We start from the raw sequence: 17,748 nt of genomic DNA, 5'->3' as shown, positions 1-17,748 counted from the left end.
AATGCAGTAATGATCATAGGGATTATAAATAACACGTGTTACTTATAATCTCTATGGTAATGATTCTGTTCAGGGATAATAGGGTTCTTTTCAGTTCAATGGTGATGATTATGTATTGAATAAGGAGTATATAGGGATTTACCAAGTAGATATCTGGAATTACTAAGTATATATGTGGATAATTTTAAAACGAATTCAGAGCTTCACAAATAATTAAAGACGTTCTAAACTCTTAAGCTAACCTGTTTTCTCTATTTCTAAAAGTATTTCCATTCTATTAATTTGAGCCTCAGTTATTATAGAGGTAAAACCTTGGATATAAAAAAAATTGGGCAAAAATTAATTCTACCGAAACTTGACTCTATGTTGAACCGGTAGCAACGGCATCCCTGTGTATCCCAAATTGTTCATAATAACGATGAGAGACTCCAAATTGACCTTGACCTTTGACGCCTTGTGGTTCATTACATTAGAACGTCTGCTTTGGCCACGTTTGCCAAAGGAAGTGGACGCACAATTTTGGCGGAATCGTCTCATTTTCTTCTGTTTATATTCAAATTTCTGTATCATACATTTACGCCGAACGCGCACAGTACTCGTTTGGGTAAAATTTTGCCCACTGGACGTTCGTGAAGTTGATATTTGATCGATCATTATTAATAGAGTGTGGTTTATTTTCTGGTTTTGTTATTATTACCTGTTGAAATTGGCAAGTATGACGCATAATCGTGGTGCATTTTACACGATTGTCGTGCTTTTATCCCTGGTTATACTTGTTCACTGCAAACCTGTACAGAAACCTAACGATTCAGAGAAGAAGAAAGATGAATGGCGAAAGGAGGAAGACCCAGCTTATGTCAAATATTTAAAGCAAGTTATTGAAATACTAGAGGAAGATGAGAACTTCTCAAAGAGACTTGAGAATGTGACAGAGGAAGACATTCGAAGCGGTAAGATTGCTGAAGAGATCGATTTTGCAAGTCATCATATACGTACTAAATTGGACGAACTTAAACGCAAAGAGATTGAGTCTCAGAGACAGTTATTGAGAAAGCAAGAAGATGTTCGTCGTGGTATACATAGGGAGTACTGGAATCCTTTGAACGACAGGGAAAATCCGAATACATTTGAAGTAGGAGATTTGAAGAAATTGCTTGCTAAGGTGAATATACTGCATGACATTTCAGTACCCTTACTTCCAGGGAATAAGACTGAATTTGCCTTTGCAAACACCGTAAAATGTGCAGGTTCTAGACAACTTGCCTGGCAGTTGTCAGCAAAGCTTAGCAAAGCTACATTGGAATTTGCATGCATGGGCCCATAGTCATTCTCTACACTATAGCACATTTTTGTTGCCTCTAGCACCATGGCACCATGTTGGATCATAGTAGCTTCACTGAATTCGTAGAATTCACATCTCATTGGCTTGTGCCTAATCACGGAGTAGTGACATTCATGCAATATAAACGTAAGGCATGAAAATGTTGCTTTGTGCATCTATCTGCCCCAGTGCACTAGTCCATTGCAAGAAGCTTGCTTGGGGGTGAATATATAATTGTCCCATGCCTGACTGATTTCTTTTGATCATGAATATATTATATAAGAATATACACCCCTTCTAATGACACCCCTTCCTCAGTGAACTCTTAAGATATTTACTCTGTATTACTGGTACTTTCTTTGAAGTTTAAAATTGAGACATGCAGTGCCAGACACGTTATGTTTTGGCTACAATAGGTTGCATTCAGCACACCAAAAAAAATTTTTTGCAACATTCATTTTAATGATGACATCATAATTTAGCATTTGCATGAACAACCATCTTGTATATGACTGAATTTCGCTTTAACAAAATCTCAAAACAATACCCTACAAGCGCTTCTAAATAGTCATTAAATAGACAAGGGCTACTAGTTGATGCTTAATTCACACACAGATGAATTGGATCAGATGTCATAGTGCATGCATGTAGATTGATCAGCTGTTGTAAACCAAGCTGAATCAATACATATATTAAAGTGTAGAAATACATGACAAAAGGTGTAAATTGAGAGAAAAACAGGGCTTTCAACAAAAAGGCTTTTTATTTTCAACAAAACACATTTGAATTATTGTATATTCCTTGTGTATATAATTCTTATTCTAGAATACATCATGGCAGAAATGTCAGGCAGATTTTAGTGTCTTCAATGTACTTCCCACTACCTGTTGTACTGGTATAAACTTCTTACCTTAACTATTCTACCTGTGGAATTGCTATATGTGTGATCATTATTTTCTTTTTATCATTTTTAGTGTTTAGACTATTTGTTGTTTGTCTGTAAAATCATTTATAATCTAATTTCTTCACACACTCTGATTTTTATTCTCACTAGCACCATGAGGAAATGAATGAGATTGATAAAAGAAGAAAGGATGAATTTCGAAGACATGAAATGGATAAAGAACACAAACGGAGAGTGTCAGAAAAGGGGTTGGATGAAGAAAAGAAGAAAGAAGCTGCAGAAGAAAGAAGAAGACTGAGAGAAAAACACATCAGAGATGCTCAGAGAGTCAACCATCCAGTATGTGAAACAATTCAAAATGATTGTAGTGTGCTATGCATGCCCTTAATATATGGGTGAAAATAGGAAAACATTTTAGCAACTCTTGCAGAAAATTTGAAGATACCTGACACTCACCCTGGGGTGAATTTGCTAGCCATAGGACTGTGTAGTGGTGTAAACCCCTTACATAAAAACTGTCAGCTGGTGCTTCTACACTACCCTACAGTGTATATGGCAGATGGTTGACAGCTGTACTCCCCGTACTACAAAACCACAATGGGTCCATCCCTCCCATGATTAACTTGATTCGAATTTACCCAAATTATAAAGCTTTCTCTTCTTTTTACTATTCTGTGCAACCCTATTCAAAGCCAGGATTGTAACATGCTGAATATCTAGTGTTTGCTTTCAACAATTGCTTTCCTTGAAAAAAACTTTGTAATATTTTAAGGGCAGTAAACAGCAACTTGAGGAAGTATGGGAAGAAGAAGATGGATTTGACAAAGATCAATTCAATCCAAGGACATTCTTCAAAATGCATGGTAAGTTATGGTAATATAAAATACTGTATATAATGACATTATGATTGGGCAAAATATGGAAACACAAGAATATTCTGTATTACATACCTTCTAATATATAGAACGGGGAGAAGGACTGACTGAGGTTAAAAATTGATGGATATGTGTGATGTGGAAAGATGTAAAACAGTCATAAAAATATAAAATGAAACATATTCTGATAAACAAAGATATCTTGCAAACCCGGGCAATGAAGTTTCAGAATCTGGAAAAAATATATACATGTACCATTTGCACGAGTCTTATACCATGAGGTAATAGCCAACGAGGCAGAGTCGAGCGATATAGTTTTATATTAATACATGTAGCCAGAGATTTATAATGTTAATAGAAATATGAAAATATTTATTAAATTCGCATTACAAGAACTGATACCGCGTTATAAGAACTGATATAACGTGAGTAAAACCACGGACTAATAATGTCATGGTTTGATCATAAGCAATTTTGTTCGATCTTGGCATTTTCCAATGCTCAACATTCCCTGATCAAATACAGCAATCTTTATTGCCAGAAATGAGACATGTGCTTATAAATTAGATTACAGAAGCTACCACACTCTGCCCAAATACTATACATAGCTCGGTCCCAACTGATAAAGTATTCATGTTCAATTATTCTTCAATTTTTAAGTAGCAACTTTTTACCCAAATAAACCAAGGCTATCGCATCCGTAAAACATGATTTATTTTCTTATGCAGACAAAGATAATGATGGACAATTAGATCCGTACGAATTGGAAAGTTTGTTTTACCGTGAGGTAAATATTTCTAATTTCTATTATAATCTCCATGCACTATATGGCTACGTAGTTTATCAGCTAAGTCTTAAGTTGTCTAATGATGGTGAGTAGAGACTATACCGAGTAGCGCATAATATACTGGGGCCAGTGGTATAAAAGACTAGTTAACTTTTAACTGTAGTTAAGGATAGAATTGGCCAATCAGAGTCGTTGTGTTTCTGAGTTAACTAGGATTTAACTATGTAAAATGAAGAGTTTTATTCAATCGGACCCTGTATGTGTGGTACGAAACTAACTAGTAATAAAATGTCCATTCACAACTGTTAAGCCTAAGAAATTTAACTATGTATGGCTATTTGTTTAGTATAAGAAGTGAAGATTTAACCTTGTAGTACATTGTAAACATGCAATATTTCGCGAACTTTGCTTACAATCACGTTCAGGGAAGCTCGCACATGCACCTGGTTCTTACTTCAAGCGACTGTATCCTTCTTATTCGGTTCGTTCAATATATCTGTTTACATTCAATTCAGGCTAGCAAGATTCACAACAGTACTGATCCAGATTTTGATAGACGAGCACTGGATGAAGAAGTTCAAAGGATGCGTGAACACGTTGTGAAAGAGGTAAGCTGTAATTTCTGGTATTATACGTTTTATATGCATGCGTTCATGCAATACTGACAATGCACCTTTTTCATATAATGACGCGTAGTTTGTATGGCTTGACAATAACCCAATCTCTGAGATGTAACATCATTTTTTTACCGTTTGATGACATTATGGAAAAGGCATTTTCCTTACGTGGAAAACAGCAACTAGCCATGAGTTTGATTAATTTGATTCACACAATATTTTCTGTTTAACCCAACTTCCTGCTTGCAAAGAACAGCTTCGCTAGGAATTTTGTCGTCAGCAAATCCATAATTTTAGGTCGACAAAGATAACGATGGTTTCGTGTCGTACGATGAATTCATCGGGGCAACAAAAGATCCGGAATATGAGAAACCGCCTGAGGAAAACTGGAAACCAATTGACGATGAAAAAGAGTTCACCGATGAAGAATTTGAAGAATACGAGAAAGAGTTTGACGATGATGAGGATGATGAGGTAGGCAGCTGAGCTCAAAATAACGCCGGGCAACGGACAATGCTAGTGACCGGTTAACTTTTTTCCTTGCCGGTCATTTTGACCGGTCAAATTTGATTGCTATTTTAACCTAAGTTTACACCTTTAAGTTTTCACCTTTATTCCTAAAATCATCTCTTGAAAAGCACATACTATTAACATACACTATAAATTAAGGAAAATCCGGGTGTCTTGGTTCTTGATTTCGTCAGGTTGATTTTTGAAAATTGTGTGAATTAGTGACCGGACGAAAACCGAGTCTGAAATGAGTCTGAGCGGTCACTTTCGTCGTTATTTTGAACTCTATGGAAGTAAGAAAGCTTTAAGGTTCTTTTTCGTTTTATTATCAGTTCAATATAATCCAAAGAATTTTCGTAAACTATATGCATGCATGATTATTAAAAGTAATCAAGATATGACAGCCAGTGTTTTCTTTATTTGAACCATGCAGGAAGAAAACCACAATGAAGTTCCAGCGGGCGCGACCGTGACGCAACAGGATGCTGCTGCCCCTCATGTACCGCTGGCGCATTCACCCGAGCAGGAAAAACGTGAACATGGCGGAGAAAACACTCAATAGAATGTAAATAGAAAAATGTAATCTTCAACGGCATGCAGAACTGTACTAGCAATGCGGTTGGTAAAGCATGTGAGGAATAAATGGGTGTTTATTATAAATTTCTGTACGGTGTGATTGCGGGTTACTTCATGAAGTTATCGATACCCTAGTCCTACAGTGTAATCGAGATTTTTAAAAATCCATCCAATTTTTAATGTATAATCGTTCCAATGTTTTGTTTTGCAAATTTTATCGTGAATGCAAATTTTACAGCCAATCCTGCGTTAAGCCGGTTTTTCACTAGCGATATTTTTCCCGCGAAGCGACTTTATTCCTTTGTTATTTGAGCAATTCGTTCCAGATGGTTGCAGTTGAGAGCTCTGAAACAAAAGTAAAATGTTGCTTCGCGCGAAAAATATCGCTAGTGGAAAACCGGCTTAACGATGGGGGTTTTGAAGCAATATTGCTTCCCATTTGACGGAGTCTTGCTTTCAGAAATTCGCAAATGCCCTTACGTTATGTAACTACTAATTTCATATGGAATCAAGAATAGAAAAGTCTAGCTGTGCCTCACTAGTCTATATCTCACTCCATTGGCATTGCCCATCCCAAAAAGACCATGCATTAGTCACAATATATCCACAAAGAATAATTGTTAATTTTTTGTTTGTAGTGAAATCATATACTTAATCTTATTGGATTTTTATTACGTTCACACTGCGAAAATCTAGACCAAAGCCAGGCCATAGCTTACACCTGTAGGTGTAAACACAACCTAAGATACAAACATTAGCCAGGGGAACTATTTCCTCAGAACAGAATAATTTAAAGATTGGGTGGCATGCACGCTCAAGATTGCTCTGGTCGATTTGCCCCAATGGTAATGGAGAATATTGGTAGTTGATGATCCCGAAAAATTCACTAAAGATTTTTTGAATCAGCCTGAAAATTGTTGTGTGAAAGTTTTTTAATATGTTTCTGAAGTGCCTGTAAGGCTGTAGATCAGTAATTATTGCACTGGTGTTTTCTCAACGTAGAAAGGTTTATCGAGTGGAAGCACACCACTGTCTGCTATTACGCAATCTATGGTTGGACTTGAGCCATCAACACGGATGTTTTCAATCTTCTTGACAATATTCTAAAAAGTAGAATTCAATATTAACTAAGTTGTTCAAGGCTCTATCAGCGCTAACTCTGGGTCATCATCAGTTCACGTTACGTACATACATATAGCTACTAAATTTACAAAGCGAAAAAATCCGAATTTCCTCTCTGGCAATGAAAACTACTCACAATGAGCTTCATTGCCTTAGAGCATCGGCTCGTTTCCATTGTATTGCAGTTGTGTGGTCGACTCAAGCAATTTCGGGAAACAATTTTGTACATCACCCAGGCTGTACTGTATCGTGTTCATTCAGTACATCACCTCCACAGGGTGTGCACTGAGTGAACACGATACAGTACAGGGTGATGCACAAGCCTGCATGCACGGCCTCGCATTCTTCTCGAAAATTAATATTCAAAAGGTCTTGAAATTTTAAAACCTCTCTCAGTCTCAAAGTTGGCCGAAACCTTGGCTTAAACTGTTGAGTGCAAGCATTAAACGAAAGCTTCCAATTATAATCTCTTTCACATTTCCAGCACACAATTTTGCGACATGATACGAAAGAAAACTCTCCGTAAATTAACGCACGATATATGAGTTGTTAATACAAGACAAAAAAGTTCAAAGTTATACCTCGACAATTTCAAAAGCCATTTGAAAGAAAGTCATTTCAAAAAACTGATAAAAGAAGGCTTTCGAAATATTTGGATCCTCGAAGCATTTGACGATAATGAATGCAGTAACGCAAACAATTTACAGCACATGCATGAAGAATTTCGGACATCGTCATGATTATAACTACGGTACCAATAATGATTTTTGGCACTTCTCTCGATGCAGGAATATTCTAGAGGTTTAAAGGGTCTTAATTTCGAGTGGTATTATACACACTTCAAATTCAAGCCAGGAACAGTTGATGAAAAAATGAGTCAACTATAGGTCTTCCGGCAGAAATCGAACCCACGCTTTTTGCTCAGTGGCAAGAGCATTGCACCGCCATCGCAAAAGCGTACGTTCGATTCCTGCCAGAGGACCTATAGTTGACTCATTTTTCATCAACTGGCTTGAATTTGAAGTGTGTATAATACCACTCGAAATTAGTACTACAGTACCAATACCAAAACGCTCAGTTGAGTTACTTTATTAACCACTCTCATTCTTGCAGGTTTTTACAAACTAAAACCTTACGTACCATCATAACCTAGCTAATTCTATAATACAGTAGATTTTGAGCAGAGCCATGGTTCAGTCTGAGCCCTTTAGTAGTTTCACGGCTTCTGGAGGTTTTTATATGTGAAAGTGAAAGAAGTGTGTTTTGCTTTGCACTTCCAGACCAATTTATCATTTTGCATGCAATTTAAATACAATCTGGTCCCTAGGAACACTATATCCCAGAGGGAATCAGTAGATACTAACCATTCCTTCAAGTATTATACCAAAAATAACATGTTGTCCATTCAACCACGGCGTGAGTACAGTGAATATCGCGAACTGGGAACCATTAGTATCTCTTCCAGCGTTGGCCATATTGATCCATCCAGCACCGTAATGGTTCAGTCTGAAGTTTTCGTCATCAAATCTTTCACCGTAAATACTTTTACCTGCCAAGAGAAGAACGTGTGAACGTGAGAAGAAGAAACATTTAACTATATTTTGTGTTCTGTGCTAGTGTGCTTGCTAAGAGCCCTTGTTATAACTTTATGTCAAGTTTGTCTGGCTCATAATAAAATAAATTCGCCGAGATTGCACAACGTTTATAATTTTATATATAGTATATAAGCGCCCTGGTTTTAATCAAACACAAGGATAGGCATGAAGATCATTTCAAATATACGTATTTTTCGATCATTCCTCAAAAGATCAAACGTCGAGAACTTTTGTCTATATAGGTACACTGCCACGCTGCTCAGCCTGCTCCCTGCTTATATATCGATAGAATGTGAGTTGCTCAGTCAATCCTGCACGCAACAGCTCATATTAACTGATTATTGACCGAGTGTGAGGTCTGTACTACGAAATATCAGACGGAGGCTTTTTAGCATGGACCGAGCAAGGTCCATGCAAAAAACTTCGGTCTGATATTTCACAGCACAGACAGAACAAGCGAGGTCAACGGGCTGAACTGCATGAGACATCCGGGATACTGGTCCATATACGAAATATACGGTCCACGGTCCGGATATGGGTTTTACGGACCGCTCGTCAACCAATCAGAATAGAGGTTTTTGAAAAGCAGTATAATAAGCAGTCGGAGTATAGCAACAGTAAGCACTCTATTTGTATCTATATACCCACCATACACTACAATATAGTGGTAAATGTACATGAATATTTTCAATTTTTTGCATTAATTAATACACCCCCGCGGTCTAACAAAAAATCCTCACAATACCTCCTCGACCATTCCCATGTGTGAAGTCACCACCTAGGGAAATGAATAATCCATTACATTACATGCAACAGTCGGGAAAATGACAGCTGTAATTCACCCACTATGTATAAACATGATCTGCGGTACAAAAAGGTTTGCTTCTTAATTTCCTCTTCAGTGACTTCGAGGACGTCTCGGAAATAATAGAGACCTTTAACTTGACGTTTACGACAACCTTTTAACGGCAAACAGAAAAATTCATTTCGAATTTTCAAAACAAATGCTAGGTTTCTGGGGCCGAGAAAATCGGTGCATTATTTTGAAACATAGAGTAACTATTGATACAAATTGTGGCCGAGAAAGTGCCAAGAATCTAAGTTTAAATGTTATGAAATTAGCCGTTTGCTGTTCGCGGTTTGTCATATTGGTTAAGCTAAAGGTCTCTGTTGTCTAGAGTTTTTGAACCATCCAGTAAACCACAGCGGTCTGCTGAAGTGATTTATGGAGACAAAACCTCACCTTGTATCATAAAATCTTTGATTACTCTATGAAACTTACTCCCCCTGTAACCAAATCCTTTCTATAAATGAAAACAGAACAAAAGAAAGACGTTAATACTTTACGGAGAATTATTAAAGACGATGTTGGTGTAAAAAAACAATAAACAATATTTCACTAACTGTCTTTCACACTAATTTTTTGATAAAAAAAAACCAACTTATTAAAGAATATTTGTAGATTATTTAAAATATAAGTGCTCGAATTTATGCCTTTGGTCGCAGTTTTAAGTACCTTCAAACGTTCGAAAAAGAGTAACTTGACGTCGAAACAGTGGGATGGCAAGCCGCAAGGGGGGGCAGTTAACTCTTATAAAAGGCAGAGACACAGCTACCTGCCCCCCGCCCGGCCCACCCTCCCCGTCGACGAATTCCGGGAGACATAATACCAATGCGGAATGTAAGTTTTTTCAGGTGGAAAAAAGTTCAATGACTTTAACTTTGCAGATCTTTTCTCGTAACAGAAAAATTTCCGAATGAAATTAGAAACAGTTCTACTGCGCATGCGGTCCGCGAAAAATTTTCTGTTCCGAGAAAGAAATTGATAAAAATTTTGAAAACACGACCTGAAGTCTGAAACGTCGTCAAAATGGCGTGGGTGCATGTAGCATATGGTGTGCATGATATGTCGATATGCTTGTCTTACCTCGTGTGTTGCGAGGGCAATAAAATTTTTCACAGTTTTCGGAACGACTTCGCCAAACAAACCAATGACAATCCGACCTTGTTTTTCACCTCCAATTGTAATGTCAAAATACGCCTGGGAGAAAAAAAAATCCATCATTCATAAGTCACAATATTCCGTTCAGCCGAGATTCAGGCAGAGCGTCATATGACTTTGAGGTATTGAAATGAGTATATTACTCATGATTCTGGCAGTCATTTAGTCCTCCCAAGAATAACATGTGCCTTTTTGGTTTCATGAAGGAACATTTTGAACAACTTATGATTCTTAGTCGCCAATTTATGGAAGTCATTTTAAAAACCAACTCCACACCAGACGTCATCAAAACGCAAGTTATTCAGTTAAAAATTAGTCCAAGATGGACGACTATTCAATTTACAACTCGTTGCTTTAGTAAAAACACAGAAATCGGCCCTTTGATGCGCACTGCATGAGCAAATCCAAACATCGAGGCCTGACGTCTTCCGTTTAAAGATTACTTTATATTTCCCTTACTCGGATAATTTGCTCTCTAACTCAAGCCTCGTTTACACTACACTCAATTTATTGGCACGGCACGGCTAAAATGGGCACCGTACCCATTTCATCTGTACTCGGCCTTTGTTTTGGTAGCCTGAACACTAATAAAATTGGGTACAGCTGCCCATTTTAGCCTAAATTCAGTGTCGGTAGTGTAAACGGGGCTTCAGTAAAAATAAAAGTGTAAAAGAGTAAAATTAATCTGAAAATACAAGAACCTTCATTTCAATACGGGGGGGGATTACAATTTTTACCCATTGATGTATGTACTAGCGGATTGCAATCTTCATGTGCCTATTAACTGTAGTGAAGTGAATTCAACTGTGTTTATTTTATGATTCAGATTATGCCTCAACAATCAACATGTTATCATGCTCAGTATTAATATATATCGCTCGAAATCTACCGCTGTCTTCAAAAGAATGAAATATAGATGGAATTAGGATTTAGGATAGGCTATGGACAACCTCGCAGTGCCAGTGAATAAAGAAAAAGGGTTCATTTTACTCGTTATTCAAATCATACTACTTAATACGTTTTCTTATGCGTGATCAGTCGTAAAGTTACTGTGCTATAGTTGAATAGAAGCTAATAGTATTTTACCGTCGGTGTATTAACTATACACGGCCTCTTTGTTTACAAAGATGTAACACATAACATTTTAACATTACGCTAATAGTTTTTGTTCTGCAGAAAATGAATTGACAATTCAACTCTTACCTTTTGCGTTACCTTCGGCCCTTTGCTGTTCGCGGCATTGACGAGCGAGAAAATGAAGAGGAATAAAAGACAAGAGACCTTCATCTTGTCATGGTTTGAATGCACTCGCTGTTCGTGTGGCTGCAAGACTGCGCGCTGAAATTTGATATCATTCTATAAATGTATCCGGAAGCCATCCGGAAGCTGGCTGATGATAAACTTCATTTACGCGTGCCGACATTGTCATCTAAAGCTGGTTTCAGATGCTTCACCCCCATATTTTTTCAGAAGCTTTACCCCCTGCTTCACACGAGCTCATAAGTACTCGGGACCGGGGTCCCTTGCATTATTTGCGCATTGATGATAAGTAGCGAAGTTTGTCCAGGGAACTGAGACCCAGTCACAACTGTCAACGATGTGACAATCTGGAGATGAAGAGAAAATCAAATAACCGTGAGAAGAATAAAAACAGTGACCATCCTGTCCATCACTCGCAATTTGTTTGATCAAGGTGTAGTGCATGATGAATGGAACTCTAAAAACAAATTTTGCATTTTGTAACTATGCCACCAAAATTACGGTATATAGGTTAGGTCTTAAATTTTTATAAAACGTTGCGCATGGGAAAACGTCTTTGGAAATCATTGACCTCCCAAATCCTTTTAAGTAAGAGCTCTGAGGAAAAAGAATTAAAACTAATGCTATCGTTACGTAAGATTGATTAATCAAGGTTGGGACGAGAGCTTCAATACTAGTATCTCCTCGGTACCCACCCAAGCTGTGTGTAAAAATGAACACTCATTAGGCTCAACGTACGTAGGTTTTAGGACCACCTGCCATGCAGGCTACGTGGGTCTTCCCTATGTAGAAAACCCTCGATGATGAGTGACGCACCGATATGAGACCAGGCCTATAATCTTATTTCATTATGGCTTATTTATGTATATCTTATTTATATGTAGTATCTTTCGCGAACAAGAAATACGCCAAGAAGACGGAGCTGTCAAAATATATATGGAAGCTGAAGGAAGCTAAGAAAGCATTTTTTATATCAGGGTCCCTCCTGAAAACCGTCCCAGCCTAAAAAATAAAAAGCCGGTTCAAGAAAATGCAACCTCCGCCTTGAAGAAAAGCTTAACGTACGTAACTCGATACCTTATATCACTATGTAAATATAGAGAATAACAACCAGACCTGTCATTAGCCTGATGGTCGCTTCACAGCGTGAAACTCCGAGTACTGTAGCTAAGCTAGTCTTACAATAAATAAATATATATTTATGTATACTCCACGTCATGGGAGCACTTCTCTTGCGATAGTAACTTCTAGCATATTATTATGACGGAGTCTCATCCTATTTCTCTCTGAGGTAACAATATTGCGGGAACAATGATGGGTGTGGGGTGGGTGTTCCTACCCTCGTCTTCGGCAACGCCCTCGCTCCTTCCACGAAGCGCACGTACACCCGTTGGGCATTTTTCGTTTCATGCTTTGTAACCCCCTTTTGTTTGATGTGGTTTTATGCTAGTTTTATAGTAAATCTCAAGTCGAGAGTCTTGCCTAGAAGCGGTCAAATTGAACAAATAGCAAATCATATAGTAATTTGGAAAAATGACGATTAAAAACGGAGGGGAAATAAAAAACGATATATTCCACTCCAGTGAATATTCAGAGTTCAGAGTGCCAAATAGGGGGTCTTGACCTTTTGTCACAAGATTTTAACAAAAAACTCCCTGTTTGAGTGCGACACGTCATTGTAACCAGCTTAATTCTTTATATGTGCACACTAAGCGATATATTCTGTTGATTAAAACAGTTCATTTGTATTTGCTACAGTCTTGAGGGGATCTTATCTTGAGAAGACATGTCCTGCTCAACAATAATGGCGATAGAGAAGCAGCAAGCACAGGGACAGGGTGCAGAATTAACACCGCAGGGATACGAAGACGAGAGATTTGAGACGAAATTCGTTGATGAGTTTCTTCACTGCTTGATATGCTTGAATGTGTTGAGAGAGCCCGTGATGTGTCGAAACGAACATTATTACTGTCGTGGTTGTATCACGAAGCATATTCACAAAAACTGCCAAACATGCCCAACGTGCTCCGAGGAGCTGACTGTCGAATCATTGAGCGAAATCCCGAGAGCGGTGAAAAATATTTTAAACGAGTTAATCGTTCGTTGTGATCATTACAGCAGGGGATGCCGGGAGCCTATACAGCTCCAGAACTTAAACAAGCATGTGAATAAATGCGGTTATAAGCTAGTTCATTGCGGAAATGAAGGCTGTACAGAGACGGTCAATCAACGAGATCGAATTTATCACGAGAATGAACTCTGCGAGTTTAGACGATCGAAATGCCACAACTGTGAAAACATAAATATCGCGATTGATGGAGTGGGGAGGAAAATCGAGGATATTGAAACGAATATGTTAGCTATTGGCACGAGAACGGCAAACATGGAAGCGGAAATTGGGAACATGGCCACGGAATTGACAAACACGAACGCGAAAGTTGGAAATCTCGGAACGGAAACAGCAGAGGCGGAAATGCGCGCACGAAATGCGAATGGCACCCTGGAAAACATGGAAAAGATCACAACTGATACACATGCGAAATTAACAGACGTAAAGCGGAATTTAGGAAACTTGGAGACGAAAATGAAAAACACCGACACCAAAACAGCGGATATGGCAAAAGATTTAGCAGAAATGAAAGAAAAGGTGCAAAACATGGAGACAAGCACGGAAAATATAAACAAGAATTTGGCAGAAATAGGAGCCAAAATCGCAATCATAAAAAATGAAAGATCAAATACAAACACAAATATTACACTTATTTTATTATTTTTTATAGTACAGTTTGTTTTCTTATTATTCTTCAATCATGGCTTGATTCACTATTCAACATGAAATATTAAAAATTTAGGCATTCTCATGCATTGGTTAGTCCGAAAAATGTAAACAAATTTACCGATTACAGTCTAAAACGGATCCTCCATTGTTCTATCGAATATAATTGACCTGATTGTAATAAAAGATTATTATGCCACTGGTTTAAATAGCATTATTAAAATAACTCAGACTTTTTGGCCAGTGACTTTTGTGTATCTCTTTGAGTGCGTGGATTTCTTTATTCCTGCCAATGATATTTGAAGCTATTGACGCATTGTTGTAATTCATTTTATTGGACTGAATTGATCGTCGTGAATTTTAAAATGCAAGCAGTGGCTTGACTTACGCTTGTATTCAAAGAGCTCACTCACACTCCAAGGTATTGAGTTTGACAGAGGTTATCATATTGGTACTTCTCTCAAAAGTAGAATTGCATTCCAAGTTGCAAGAAAAATTGCACCGTGTAACAGGGCCTTAAAGGTAAAACACTGAGAATAAAGCTCTTATCCTAGTTGAAATACCCTGCCATGAGGAATCATTCCAATTGATATCAGTCCACTCAATGGGTTTGAGTGTGAGTAAGCTTTTAGAAATTAGAATGCAGGCGTAACGCCGCGTAAGCTCACCCCCAAGCCCTCGATAACACCTCCCTCCCTGTGTGTGACACACCACAATTACTAATACAACTCAACTGAGACCGGAAAATTATAAACGTTTTCAAACATTTTTAAAACATTTTCTCTTCAGTCCCCAACTTTACTAGACTAGACCTGCATGCAGGCTACGTCTGACCCAGACTGACCGGTTTTGCCAACCTGTTCAGAACCGAGAGGGTATTTCCGGTTTAAATATAGCAAATATCTAAGAACCCTGTGTTGAAACTTCCTGTCACAAGGCGTCAAGAGTATTGTATTACCCAGTGCTATGACTGCTATCATACACGTAAGGGATATTGTCTGTTGCTTGCCGAAGGAGTTTATACAGTTTCTCAGGGCATATTGCTTTAACAATGGCGTCTGGAAATCAAGCAGAAAACACTGAGGTAGATATAGAATTTGTTATGGGATACGATGACAACAGATTTGATACGAAAGTAAACGACGAGTTCCACTGTTTGATATGTTGCAATGTATTGAAAGAGCCTGTGATGTGTCGAAATGAACATTATTTTTGTCGCGATTGTATCACAAAACATCTTCACCAAAATTGCCAAACATGCCCAACATGCGTTGATGAGCTGACTGCAGACACATTGCGCGAAGTCCCAAGAATCGTGAAGAATGTTTTAGATGGCCTAATGATTCGCTGTGATCATCACAACAGAGGATGTCGCGAACGTGTACAACTACAGCACTTGAAGCAACATGCAGACAAGTGCGACTTTCAACCAGTCATTTGCGGAAATGAAGGTTGCGACGAGCGAATCAATGAGCGAGATCGAATTTATCACGAGAATGAAGTTTGCGAGTTCAGACGATCAAAATGCAACAACTGTGAAAGTACCAATGTGGCGATTGAAGGCGTGAGAAGAAAGATTAAAAACATTGAAACGAATATGCTAGCTACTAACACGAGAACGGCAAACGTCGGAGCGAAAATTGAGAACATGGCCACGGAATTCGCAGAGATGACCACGAAAATTGCGAACCTCGAAACGAAAACAGTAGCAACGGCAACGAGCGCACACAATTTCGGAGGAGGGCTGAAAAAGCTGGAAAAAATAACAGCAGCTACTGACGCCACGTTAGCGGACGTGAAAGAGAATTCAGGAAATTTGAAGGAAAGAATGAAAAACGCCGACACCAAAACAGCGGATATGGCGAAAGATTTAGCAGAAATCAAAGGAAAGGTGCAAAACATGGAGACGAGCACGAAAAATATAAACAAGAATTTGGCAGAAATAGGAACCAAAATAAAAAACATAGAAAATAAAAGAGAGAAAACAAACAAAAAGATAACAATACTTATAGTACTCGTAATACTTCAGTTTTGTTTCCTAATACATATGATGAGGAAGTTTTCAAATGTGAATCTACAAGCCGTAACTCTTCTAGTATCACCATTTACGTTATTACTTTTTTGGTTATCTTTATAATGTAAGAAAAACGTTCTCGTCTCTATAGTAGTGTTTCTCACTGAGAATTTAATTTTACATAAAAATCTATAAGCATTAAAAATTGAGTCAATAGTTTAGTTGTGTTGTAATTGCATGTTCAGTTTCCTTTGTGAAAGTTTCCTCATCGCCATATGATGAGGAAATTTTATATAAATTTTCAAAAAGCATAATATAGTTACATACTCCATGTTATGGATTAAGCACTTTCTTTTGCACAAGAATGGAAAAGAGATAACAAATATTGCATGAATACTTAACAACATTTCGTCTTGTGACTTGTGATGACTTTCATCATAATAAAACTAGTACTCTTTTTGAAATGTTTGGTTATTGATAGTGATTTCGCGTCATATGCTATATCATGGACTGATCTTCTATTTAATGACTAAATAAATCCTTTGAATTCAAATATATGAATAATAAATGTCATAAAAAACTGTGGCCGGTTGTATCAAGTCCGTTTAGCTTAAACGGTGGTTAATTTATTAATAGAAAACAAGTCTATCGTTTTATTCAGCAAGCGAACTAGATGTTTTTGACCTTTAATGCAAAAATACTGTTTACAACTACATATTCAGTGCATAATCTTCAGTTGAGTCGTTCAAGAGAATTGTAAGAGTGTTATTTAATTTGGACTTATCACCGCTTAAGCTAACTGGCTTGATACAACCGGTCGCTGCATGGGCGTTGCGAAACTGAGATGCAATTCAGGTCGTTAAGGTGGTCGTATACCAGTTTTTTTTTTCTCTCATTTCGACTATTATACTATATTTGGGTTTTAAATTGTAAAAGATAAGTTCCTGACACTGAATCATTCACTTGCACAAATGTTGTGTCCATGATTACCCGGCAACGCCCATTTTATTGCGCAATATTAGCGGGTGGTACGCCAAAATGATTACAATTAACAGTAAATGTTAGAGAGAGTTAAAAATGAACAAACTTATACCCAGGGCTCTTATGTTGTTTTTACTCGCGGCTGAGGGAAGCCCACTGAGCGCTAGTTATACTAAAATTCCAATTGTAACATGTTAATAATTGAAATTAATGACTTCGAATTCGTCTCGGTTTTTATTCAGCGATATTCACCTGGCCTTCGGCGAATAATTGCTAAATATTGTTGTTGTTTTCACTATTCTCATGGTTGTCCTGGCCTGGTTCATCACACAATTTTTACTCTGGCAACTGGAAACGATATTAACGCTCCGACGATTTCCAAACATCCAGCTAATAATTAAAGGAAGT

General features: G+C 37.7%; 2 protein-coding genes across 2 annotated transcripts; one reads left to right on the top strand and one right to left on the bottom strand.

Annotated features, from left to right (window-relative positions):
* The first annotated feature begins 481 nt into the window (after positions 1–481).
* On the top strand, positions 482–5,913 carry LOC114541493 (nucleobindin-2-like). Its single transcript, XM_028561411.1, has 7 exons — positions 482–1,162; positions 2,376–2,564; positions 2,998–3,088; positions 3,829–3,887; positions 4,403–4,495; positions 4,802–4,978; positions 5,448–5,913. Exons 1-7 carry the CDS (start codon positions 716–718, stop codon positions 5,574–5,576), a joined length of 1,185 nt encoding a protein of 394 aa, XP_028417212.1. The 5' UTR covers positions 482–715; the 3' UTR covers positions 5,577–5,913.
* A 55-nt stretch (positions 5,914–5,968) lies between these two features.
* Positions 5,969–11,633, bottom strand: LOC114541481 (peptidyl-prolyl cis-trans isomerase B-like). Its single transcript, XM_028561402.1, has 6 exons — positions 11,513–11,633; positions 10,235–10,348; positions 9,551–9,611; positions 9,053–9,085; positions 8,077–8,261; positions 5,969–6,693 (listed from the first exon to the last, which is right to left on the bottom strand). The coding sequence occupies exons 1-6, from the start codon at positions 11,594–11,596 to the stop codon at positions 6,565–6,567; spliced, it is 606 nt and encodes a 201-aa protein (XP_028417203.1). The 5' UTR covers positions 11,597–11,633; the 3' UTR covers positions 5,969–6,564.
* Between the last annotated feature and the right edge of the window lie 6,115 nt (positions 11,634–17,748).

The sequence above is a fragment of the Dendronephthya gigantea genome, unplaced genomic scaffold, assembly GCF_004324835.1.
Source record: "Dendronephthya gigantea isolate DGI-Jeju-01 unplaced genomic scaffold, DenGig_1.0 000003F, whole genome shotgun sequence".
In the NCBI taxonomy this organism is placed as follows: Eukaryota; Metazoa; Cnidaria; class Anthozoa; order Malacalcyonacea; family Nephtheidae; genus Dendronephthya; species Dendronephthya gigantea.
Note: the sequence above shows the minus strand (reverse complement) of the source record. Positions and strands in the feature narration are given on the sequence as shown.